Source organism: Mixophyes fleayi, chromosome 4, assembly GCF_038048845.1.
Source record: "Mixophyes fleayi isolate aMixFle1 chromosome 4, aMixFle1.hap1, whole genome shotgun sequence".
Classification (NCBI taxonomy): Eukaryota; Metazoa; Chordata; class Amphibia; order Anura; family Limnodynastidae; genus Mixophyes; species Mixophyes fleayi.
In genome coordinates this window covers 158,761,997-158,774,305 of record NC_134405.1, presented here as the reverse complement: position 1 = coordinate 158,774,305, position 12,309 = coordinate 158,761,997, and the positions used below count along the sequence as shown (strand labels likewise).

The window sequence follows — 12,309 nt, the reverse complement described above, 5'->3', positions numbered from 1 at the left end:
AGGAATATATAACCACCAATGACACTATAGATACCTCCAAGATCACCATCTGGAAAGCACACAAATACATCATTCGAGGAAAATGTATCCGACTAGGAACATACATGATAAAAGAGAGATATACAAATAAATACACTCTTAAAAACCATTCAACGATTAGAAACTATTCATAAATCCTCCTTATCAAAAGAACACTACACAGAATTGATAAAGGCAAGAGCACCATTGAATGTTTTATTGAATGACAAAGTTAAACTTACCTATAGGAAATGCCGCAACCACCTCTAACAATGGGGAGATAAACCAATTAAAATGCTAGCGAAATCCCTTCTTCGGGCCCAGAGACTCACCTCATATATTCACTCTATTAAAGACGAATCAGGTCACATACATTTTCAAACAGGAAAAATAGCAAATACCTTCCAATCCTATTACTCTAAAACTATATTACATCATTAGTTCTTTACAACACCCAGGGGGACGGGTTCAAGGGGAGGAGATTGATAATTATTTACACTCTATCCAGTTCCCAAAACTCTCTCAAGAGGATTGGGAATCTCTAGAATTGCCTATCACATCCCTAGAGCTGGAACAAGCTATTTACTCTTCTCTCTCTGGCAAAAGCCTGGATCTAGATGGTTTCACCATATCTTATTATAAGACATTTAAAGACAAGCTTCTCCCTATGCTCCTACAGGCATTCAATATGATTTCCACAGAATAACAATTTTCAAGACAATCCCTAGAAGCCCATATAACAATTTTCCTAAAAGAGGGAAAAAAATCCATCCTTGTGCCCTAGTTATAGACCCATCTCACTGTTAAATGTAGATATCAAACTATACGCAAAATTGATCACTAATCGCTTAAAAGACTTTTCCCCAAAAATTATACATGATGACCAAGTTGGTTATGTTGTAGGCTGTTCTTTAACGGTGTCGACATTCTGAATGTTGACATGTTCGTTGTTGACATTGGATACCTAAGTCCTCTAAAGTATCTGTGAAATTAACAGACAACTATGTATATGTAATAAAATATATGTTTTCCCCTCTCTTTTAATGGTATATAAAAAGGCACCATAATCATTTCAATATTTAAAATAAAAAGCAATGGAAAAAGGAGGAATTGTGCACTGGAAAGTATTCACATACATATGTTCCAAAGTATTATTTGTTAACTTCAGAATCATTAATATTTTCGTATGCAGTGAAAATAAATCAAAACAATTTCTTCACTGTGACTTTATATAAATGAAGCAATATGGAAAATATAAATTGAAGCCTATGGCAATATTGCTGCATAATAAACGAAACACTGTATTTACATTGACAAAAAGATAATTACACAATTAAAATTAAACCATTTAATACTGCATACTTTAACAGATGTTTAGCAAATCTAGAGTATACAAGATTTATTAACGCATTTAAAAAACGTTAAAGTTTGTCTAAATGCTTAAGATATGTCATATTATTTACTGTAAAGTTGAACTACCTTGCTTGACCTCAAACACACAAAAAAAACAAAAAAAAACACTGGGGCTCAGAGTGTCTGCCAAATAGGAATATACCAGTTACTAAATAAGCATTATTTCAAGTGCATGCAAAATTCTTAAACAAATCGTTCATCTTGGATAAACCAATCCGTCACCTGCTAAACTATCATACATATAATCTGATTTTAATGCAATATTTTAATTTACATCATCTCTAATGCCTCTATTACCTGGGGAGCTTAGAGGTAGAATAGTATAACATGTTCATGCATTAAAGCCAGCACAATAGCTGCACAACACTTTGCTCGGTCTTATTCTTAGGGGGGGGAATTCAATTGGCCGCATTACTGTAAAAAGTAAAGTGCGCAGGCTGCTATTACAGTAATAGTGCGCTTAAATACCTTTATTATGGTAGTTTCAAAGCCGGCTTTTTGCTCGCAGCTGAAAGCCGGGTTAACTTTACCATAACAACAGTAATAGAGTTATTGTGGCGCTACTTCGGGGGGGGGAATTGAATTCCCCCATTATAATCATAAATTGTTGCTCTTAATGTGACAGCATTTAATAAAGTTACTTTGTATCCATGTGGAGAAGAAACCAAGTTGATGGTACTTTGCAAATTATATTAGGGGGTGTTAGATGAGCATTTTACATATAGATTAAATGAAAGACATTAAACGTAAATTATATTGTGAATTTGAAATAATTAAATTAGTTGTACGTTAACCAATTTTCAATAAAATAAATTTTTAAATATAATGTTCCCATCTGCAAGACTGCAGTAACGATACATCTCTCCAGCAACACCAGCATACCTTATTGGTATCACCTGCTTGGGATGACCATCACGATTATTTATGCGACTAATGACAGTGACATTCCAAACCAAAAGGACAAATCTGATAAACTATATAATGCCTGTAAACTGGCTTGGTATTGTGCCACGCAACAGGTATTTAGCTACAGATGCATCACTAATACAGACTATGATTACCACTAGTCTCTTAATACTACCTAAGCTTAGTACTTCTAGCAAAGTAAAAAGGGCTTCTCACCCATTGCAAAATCCCGAGATCCTCACAGTCAATTATTCATGCTTGTTGAAAAGCTTTTAGGAATTAGGTACAGAATAAAATATGATCCTCATTTAATACCAGACAATGATTCTTTTGGGAACCTTGGATAATGTAATATAAATAGAAGAAAGGGTGAGTTACAGACCATATTCCCAGACCAGATAGTTTACATGTAACATTAAACAGATATTGGCACTTGTGCTGTATGGTATCAGGTGATTAAGATACCTTAACACCTGGATAAAAATTAGCTGCAATCACATTCACTTTATTGGATTTGCATTTTTAGACAGCTGTAAACGATCTACAGAGGTTTATTTTCCTTAATGGCCAATCACTTCTCTTTCACTTGATCGCAATAGTACAATTGCTTTCAATTTTAATAAGACAGGGTTTGAATTTGTAAATTCCCATTATTGTTATTTCAAAGTATAAGAAGTAAAATAAGAATGGCATAGGGAGAGTATAGACAATGCATATGTATCAAATCAATTACTAACCTGGAACTACTATCTGTTTTAGGCACGGCTGTCAGAACAAAAACATGAGAGGCCATGCTAGATATGGAAAAATAAAATAACAGGAATGGAGGGGTCGACAATTCAGGGGTGTTGGTTTCGGGGGCTTATATTATAGCAGCTTTATTTACACCCAGTAATAGGCATATCAAAATAAAACATTTAAAATTTGTGAGTAGCAAAGATTGTCAGAATATACATGTGAATGTTGCTGAGCAAGGAGAAATCAATTCTCTGCAAGAGATAGTCTGACTGAATTGTGTATCTCCAAAGGTCTAAGGTTTTCTAAAGCCATAGAGCAAGTGTATAGTCCAAAGTGGCATAATAAAGGGCTATTTGTTTAAAAACTTCCCTTCACAATTTAATACTTTTCTTTGTCCCTTACATTAAATGCAGACTCTAAGGCATTGCAATTACTAATTTTACACAAATTTACAAATCTGAAACAGCTATAATAAGTGCAATGGACTCTATGGTGCCGATTTATCAAAGGGCAATAGGGATTTTTATCGCTTCAGCCTGTACATAAAGAGTTACTAAAGATATCTTTGCATGTCATTGCATGAAGAAGTCAATGCTTGAAATAATATATTTCATTTATATATTCAATTTCATCTAAAATTTTATAGCAATTAACTTTATGATCCTTTTTTTGTGGCGTGCACAGTACAGTTTTTGTTTTAAGTCAGCTGGCTCCATGTGCTGCTGTCTGTAAACTATGTATTATATTTTGACTTGACACCCTTTAAGAGTGTTAGAGCTGAAAGTGGATTTCAGACACCATATAACATAACCTCTCAGACAGACTTCTGGAATATGAAACTAGAATTGATGGCAATATGAAAGATTATGTTTTGACTAGATTAGTATTATTCTTTCATGGTTGTCATAACATTCCTTTTGAATAATATTTTAAACTATAAATGACTCCAAGTTATGACTTTTCATACCATAAGACAGTATATACTGTATCGTACATAGGACTATCTAACCCTAATTATATAATGTTTTTTTGTATTTATAATCATTTAAACAAAAGCTTCAAATATTACAGTCTACGAAGCAATGTACAGTTTACAGGAATTTTGTAAAAACAATGAAAATACTTTATGTCTACATTCACACCCAACCCAATGTTAGTACTGCTATTTATAATGCATTGCTTGTTATAGCCTTTGTTATCGGTTACATTTTGCTTATTCATATCTAACAATACACATGTACATTTTATAATATTATTCTACAGTACACTAAGGGTTAATTGCTGGCAATGTGAAGGATTCTTTACCCAACTCTGCACTTTACTGTTCTGTTCCATTAATAATGGTTCCTGACCATCTCTATGTAGTCCTGGGCTGTCAATGACATCCCAGCGTCATTTGTACAACCACACCCTGGATCATTTATTTGCCATTTCTAGCTCCTATACAAAAAACAGCATGTAGGAATCAGGCCTGCTCTGACCCAATGTAAACACACAGTTAGTGGACTTAAATGGGTTAATGAAGGACTATTGTATTTGGGAAAGACTGGAAAAATATAAACTCATTAAAATGGGTGTTTTCAAATCTCTGAACAAGCTAGTTCAGATTAATACAGTCACGTTTTGGGCAACAAGACACATGACCAAACTTTTATTTTCCTCTAGTTTACTTTAATAGAACACTAAAGGTATACTTTGATGATATCCATTCAGAAGCACGCCTTGTTTCCCCAAAGTTACCTGAACCTTGTTGCAAGGTGTTCTCAAAGTGCAAGATCTTTGTCCTGTGGCATATACACCATGGGTGCAGTGCACACAGACCCAAAAGTCGGGTCGGGGGGGGGGGGGAGGGGGCACACAAGATCCTTGACTGGTTGGCCCATCATCACTGGTTGCCTTTCTCCAGCAAAATCTGCTGTTCAATTGCAGTGTAAAAGCTGGAGTCCCCTTACCAGATCATGTGACTCTCAGCTGCTGTATCATGTGATCCAATGCATGCGACCAGGCAGTCTACACTAAGAGAAGGACCAGACACCGTGCCTCATCTAACAGCAGCTACTGTGATTTTAAGGTAAATAGAGAGATGGGGGGAAGAAGAGGGATGGCTAGCAGCTTTAATAATAAGAAAGTAGGGTCAGTTTATCCTCTAGGAATATTATGAAGAAAACAAATTACATTTTCCATAACTTTTATGATGAGTAAAGAGTGTGTGAAAGATGTTTTCTGAGAGATGGAATGTGTTGGCAAGCAAACTGTGAAGCCAGTTTTGGTTTTATAAGCTGCTATGCTAACACCACACAATCCTCCCAGACTGATCACTTCTTCCTCAATGTGGTGAGTCTATGCCCCCCAATTCTGAATTAAAAATATTTTGGGAGGTATGCATACAAGAAGGGAGAGGGCAAGCACTGCTATTGCACAGAGACCCACTAAATTCATAAAACGCCCCTGTCATTGAGCTTATTTCCTGTGAAGCAGATAATGGAGACCCTGTAGAGTTCAGGAAAAGGTACGCATCATTATAATTACACCTGGGGGTAAATGTATCATAGTCCGGTTTTTGCATCCCGCGCGAGATCGGCGAGATGACAGCTAAAATTTAAATCGGCGCTGCCTTGTAAATGGAAACTTGCCTTTACAAGGCAGCGCTGCTTTAAATTTTAGCTGTCATCTCACGCAGGATGCAAAAACCGGACTATGATACATTTACCCCCTGGAGTCTTAACTGAGGTAACTGTAGATGGTCACTTCAACTTCACATTTTTCCTCTCAGTAGTGAATCAACAAGTAAACGTATAAGACAGAAGTATCCAAGTTCAATACACATGTAGGATTAAGAAGGATCAAATCTCTGATTCTACCAAAATAAAACAGGTGGATCTATACCGAAGTATGTGGATGACTTATTAATTTGTTATCAACAAGAAAGAGACAATAACAATATTGTTCACAACCTAAACCAAAACTATAGCATCAAAGACCAGGGGAATGTTATATATCATTTTGATAAACTGAGACCGATTAAGAAAGTAGAGCTGGATTGGAGAATAATACAGTGGAACTCCTTACTAACCAGATAAACCAGAAAATGGATTTGCTGGAACAATTCTCATAAAAAACACAGCAAGTGGTATTACAGATGCCCATACTAAACCAGTTACTGTTTAAAATCTGAATTGGTTTCATTGATATTTTTAGCACTTTAAAAAGTAATGGACACAGACTCCTTTATGCCATGCATACTTTTTGCTTAAATATATAATTTATATTACCAATATATTTTCAGAGAAGGCAAATTTAGAACCACCACTGTCAAAATCCTGTGTATGTGCTGCTGGTATAAATGCACTGTTCTAAACACAGCTAATGTATGTACAATACTCTATTTAAAGAATAATATCAATAAACACAGATGAAATAATACATCATGTGTTTATGCTAAACATACTACTTTATTGCTCTATATGTCTGTATGACAGCTGTTTGTTATATAGTAATGTAAATTTTAACATGATAGAGGATTTTTTAACAACATGTTTTGGCAATACAGGAAGTGTAAAATACAAAATAATATTCACATAAAAATACCTTTTGAAAATCTTTGATGTTAGCCAGGTTAAAAGAAAATATGTGATCCTTAGCTCCAACGTATAGTCTTCCCCGCTCTTCATCTAATACAAAAGTGTTGTAATTTGAGCTGTTCGCCAAGCCGCTGAATGCAATTAAGTTGTTGGAGTCCACCATTTCTATAACAGATAAGGAAATTACACAAGGTTAGCAGGTAAAGAATTATCTATTAAAATAGAAAATCATGCAGGATGCAGACAAATCTAAAAATTTGATGAAAAAACAATATTGTATAGTCTATAAAGTCCTATATTTGTATTAATATCACTCAAAATATAACTGAGTTATATTTAAAGTAGGAGTTTTAAATGTAGGAAAGAAAAGATAAAGAAAACCACACTGCTCCACTCTTCTACATGAATTATTATTATTAAATACATTAAGACATGTGATGCTTTTTACATATAACAAAATGTGCATTTTCATATAATCATTGCTAATTTGTGTGTTAAATATTTAAATCATGAAATATTCTCATGTTATTTACAGTATACTGCAAGGGTCATTCCCTTTATCAGAACCAATCAAGAGAACATTTCATTATTCACCCTTCATTTTCAATTGGAATATATTAAATTAGGGTGTTTATAATCTGCAGCATAATAAAAAGGTTTTATCTGACTGATTATCCAACACATGCAGATAACTCAGGACCATCTGTTCACTGAAATGACTTATTTATCTTCTGAAAACCCCAACTTTATCATAGAAATTTGGAGGCATTTAAGAAGCAAAATTGGGCAAAGAAGAGTAAGAGAAAGCTTAGTTGGATAACATTTCAAGCTAATGCAATGTATAACCAATATATCTCATTGACTTGCTTAATATACACTAGGATGTAATACACAAAATATATTTAATTAGCGTTCTAACTAATCAAATGTAAAATGATTTGTTTTCAAATATATGAAATACATTTTTTTAGTTTATAAGGAATGTATTTTAAGATTCTCTCACAATGTAAATAAAAAACAAACACAAACAAGTCAAGCAATGGAGACCTTAACCTAACCCTAAACAAGGCTTTTTTTAACCAAGTGTTGGTAACCTTTGTGTACATATGCTGACCAGTTGCCACCACTGTTCACCTTGAGCATGTTTCTCTAAGCCATAAGGGTCATTGTGCTCAATTTGACCATGTCCCAAATGCTTGCAAGGTTATACATTTGCTTTATCCTTTGTAGGACACGACCTTATAAGGAAATTTGATGCCATATGGGATGAGACCTTTGCTATGAAAAGAGAGAAAATAGATCTACTTTGCATTAATTGGCTAAACTGCACAGATGACCCTGACACACTAACAGTGCAGACTGATAAAGATACACAAAGCACACTGAACTGTCCTATCAGGCAAACTACAGTGCAAAGTGTTGCAATATTTTGTATAAGCCATTTTTATACAAACAAACAAAAACAAATAGGTGTATTACACAGACTTTCATGAGCCGCTTAATAAAGCTGCTGCTATGTTACATAACTTCTTACATAAGTTACAGAGTAACTTGGTATATTAAATAATTAGGTTGACAAATATTACAACATTTACTTAAAAGGTTTTGCTTAGAATATACAGTAGTTTCACTAGCTATGATCAATACTATAACAAACTGGTAATTAGTTGCCCAATTCCACTCCAGTTCTCTAGTCTTCTGGAAGTGTCAAACCTAGTGGGTATTGGCACAGACATTAAGAGTAAAAGCAGAGAGTTGGTAGGGGAGAGTCCCCCACCTGACTTATAAAACTTTGGTTGGGGGCACCATGGTGGGTATCAATTCATTAGGATCACCTGCATAATATAACATACACATTGTAATTATATTTTTAGAGTAACCTCTCAGGCAAAAAATAAATAAATCTCTTGAGACGTGAAAATTGTTAATGTAAAAGACGCATTATGACAAAATGGCCACTTTGTAGCCATAATGCTATTGTGCAATATCCTTTGTGCAGCCATCATTGCAATATGCAGTTTCAAATATAAATGTCACCTAGGTAAAGTGCTTTTATTTTGTTCATTTAAATCTCAAATAACTTATTTCCATATGAAAAGCGATCATTGTATCTGTGCCGGCCTAGCTGTCTTGAAGGACAATAAAACACTTCATGCATTTCCATCCCTGCCAAACATTTCATAATCCGTAGGATTTCACCAGGCAGAAATAGGATACAGTCAATTTCCTTAATTTAATGTAGACCAACGTATAATAATAGATTTGTATTCTATGTAGGAGCTAGAAACTAGGATACATTTCTAAATGACCAATTAAACCGTAACTAAAAAATGTGGAAGTAATAATGCTACATTTCTGTTCTAACAGAACTGCAAATGTATGTAAAAAAAACCTAAAATGTTGCACAGTCCTGAGTGTATAAATGAGCAGACTATATCTAGTGATATAAGACATATGACTTGACTTGAAAAGATCTTTGTTCTAATATTGTCTTGTATGCTGACCCTTTCCATGACCTCGAGTTTCATGTCACCTTATCTGCACATGTCACAAAGTGTTTCTGCCTTGTCATCACCTATGTTTTACTTTCATCAACATACTATAAGCTCTAGAGAGAACAAGAATACTCCTCCAATACTGCATAACTGGAACACGTTCTAAACTAATTGTGCTGGCTGCTGAAAAAAAAAGTAATATGAATTTGTGGTTATATGACCATGTGTGTGTGTGTATTATGTTATTTACTAAATCTCCTAAGCTTAACAGTGTGTTATATCAATGTCTCACTTATTGTGTGCAGTTTCTTAGTCGTTTATTAGTTTACGCTGTTAGTACAGTGCCAAGCAAAACTTAATACATGAAAAACAAAACACAAATACCAGACATTATATATATATATATATATATATATATATATATATATATATATATATATATATATATATATATATATATATATATATATATATCTCTCAATTGGATTACCATATTTTATACACCACGATACGAAGTTTCTAATCCTTACCCTTTCATATCTTGATTGACTCCCTGATAGTTGGTAGGTGCTGGTAAGGGCATTCATGCAACTTGTGCTAAAAGAGGTGGCTTTGGCAGTTCTTCTCCCCAAACTCTTCCCTCACTTGGCCGCCAGTCACTATCCTTGCAACAACTACAGCCGGAAGGTGCACAGTGAGACACTAGTCACCTATCCTACCTCCTGTAGTCATTGCAATAGCAGCGCAGATGCTGGACGTGCATGTAAAAGGTACCAGGATGAAGAGTCCTACCCTTGCTCTACCCATACTCACTTAAGCTGCCAGTCACCATGCTAATAGCCATATCTATAGGTGTCTGGGGTCACACTGCACTCCCTCCTGCAATTCATGAGTGGAAGGGAATTAAGTGATGGCTGTCTGCCAGAAAGTAAGGCAAGAACCTTGTTTGTGCCACCACCAGAAAAATGCTGCCGATTATCTGTGAGTGCAGGAATACTTAGATGGATAAATTAATAACAGTTTTAGCATACAGAAGTTGATTACAAATTATATATGCTTAATTTCATTAAATAAAATGGGACACCATTAATATAAATGAGCAAGGGACCTAATAATGCATATACTATAAACAACAACGTGTTTTAACATACAGAGAGAGGGATCTTACATATGTAGCCCTACTTATGGATGAGAATGAGGGATGAATTCTACACTATGAAAATATTATTGGAGATTGTTGGATATCTTTGGAGCTATCAGAAGACACTAAATTGAGATTTCAAACAAACAAAAAACAGCTGAATATCATGCCTCAAATGGCAGTATAAACGGTGGGCGGCAAGTGTGTTATCAGTTTGGGTTATTCTACAACAACATTAAATGGGTGATAATTGATTGCAAAGTTGGCTGTTTATGTTGCTGTGGTCATGGTCATCAGTACTTTTCAAAAAAAGAAAACAACAAAACTATTTAAAAACAAGCTGGAAAAATAATATTTGGATCAACAATTATGGATACGTTTGAAATCACTTAAAGGTTTAAAACTTCTAGTTGTACATATTAGTTTACTCATCTAGATTCAGAGTTAACACTATCTTTCTCACTTGCAATTTGTTTGGTTTCACAAATGCATAAAAGAGCCCACTAATACAATGTTTGCTCACCAATACATTATATAAGACTTGCAACAGATAAAGACGTTAATATTCCAACAATTCATCATCATCATCATCATTTATTTATTTATATAGGGCCAGCAAATTCCGTAGCGCTTTACAATTGGGAACAGACATTAATAAAACAATACTGGGTAATACATACAGACAGAGAGGTAAGAGAACCCTGCTCGCAAGCTTACAATCTAAGTATATAATATATATACTTTTACAGTATTACAATCTCAGCCAGAGTTTGACACACTACTGTAGATTATCTCACATACAAATACAGTTTTTATTCCATTTTTACCATAAAGCCACTTTATAGCTGCACTATAACCTACAGAAATGACTATTAATGTTCCCCTCGCCCTAACTGGAACACTGAGGCTGCTGCATGAAGTTGTTTTCCTGGGGCTTCTATGTTCCTCTTACCAGCCTAAATGAAAATTGGTATAGGAGTGGGTGGGATTGTGAGCTGGAGGACCAATTACAAGTCAATATAAAAAGAATGCAACTTGTTTTTTCTCCTCCTGCTCACACACAACCCTCCTTTGCCATTTTAAAGTGGTGAACAGCATTGATTTTCTGCATACACCGTAAAAACCTCATTCATTGAGCAGCTTTTGGGGCGTTCCGGCTAAGGGGAAGGAAACGTTCACAAGATATTTTCTGTAGGTAATAGTGCAGCTTTAAATGCAAATTTTGGTGCTCTGCCCTCTGGTAATTTGTAGTGAGCACTTATGTCATACTTGCCAACTCTCCCAGAATGTCCGGGAGACTCCCACATTTTGTAAGAGTGAAGTGGGCAGAATTGGCTCCCAAACGCCGCGATTCCCGGGGAATTGCGGCATTTGGCCCCGCCCCCCGCTGTCAAATGACGCGTTTTGCGTCATGACGTCACAGGGCTGGTCCAAAATGATGCGCATTTTGGAGCCCCGCCCCCGTCACGTTCACCTCCCATGACAGGCTCCCGGAAACCAACTATTCAAAGTTGGCAAGTATGACTTATGTTAGTACAGTACTACGTACTTGCCAACTTTGTGAAGTGCCCCTCCAGAGGTTACCGGAGAGGTTATGAGTAGAGGGGACTGTGCTTGATGAATTGCATCAATTTGACCCCACCCCCGTGACGTAATGATGCGCAGGTTCCCCGAGAATCGCGTCACTACGGCTCTAGTTCTGTTCGGATATGGAGCATTCCGGGAGAGTTGGCAAGTATGCAGTACTATCAATATTACAGCTGCTAGTGGTCACAATAACACAAACATACTCCTACTTACAAGATGAAATAATATAATGTGCATGTCACCAGACAGAAATAACAAGTGTAACTCTCTGCAATAATGTCACGTTTAGTCTGGTATTCTTATTTAAAAAAAGAAAAAAGTTTATAGAGAGCAATGCTAAAAAAAACAAAAAACAACAAAAAAAAAACTTGGAGTAAGAGAAAGAAATATTTTCAAAGTCAAGAACAACTTATTTAATTATTTTTTCAGT

The 12,309-nt window shown here is 35.3% G+C and overlaps 1 protein-coding gene across 2 annotated transcripts in view; it reads right to left on the bottom strand.

The window, feature by feature from the left end:
* SEMA3A (semaphorin 3A) overlaps window positions 1-12,309 on the bottom strand; it is a 173,121-nt gene that overhangs the window by 104,820 nt on the left and 55,992 nt on the right. For both annotated transcript variants that reach the window (XM_075208693.1, XM_075208694.1), the window contains exon 2: window positions 6,664-6,821. In XM_075208693.1, coding sequence (XP_075064794.1) covers window positions 6,664-6,821 — 158 coding nt within the window. The remainder of the gene's footprint in view (window positions 1-6,663; window positions 6,822-12,309) is intronic.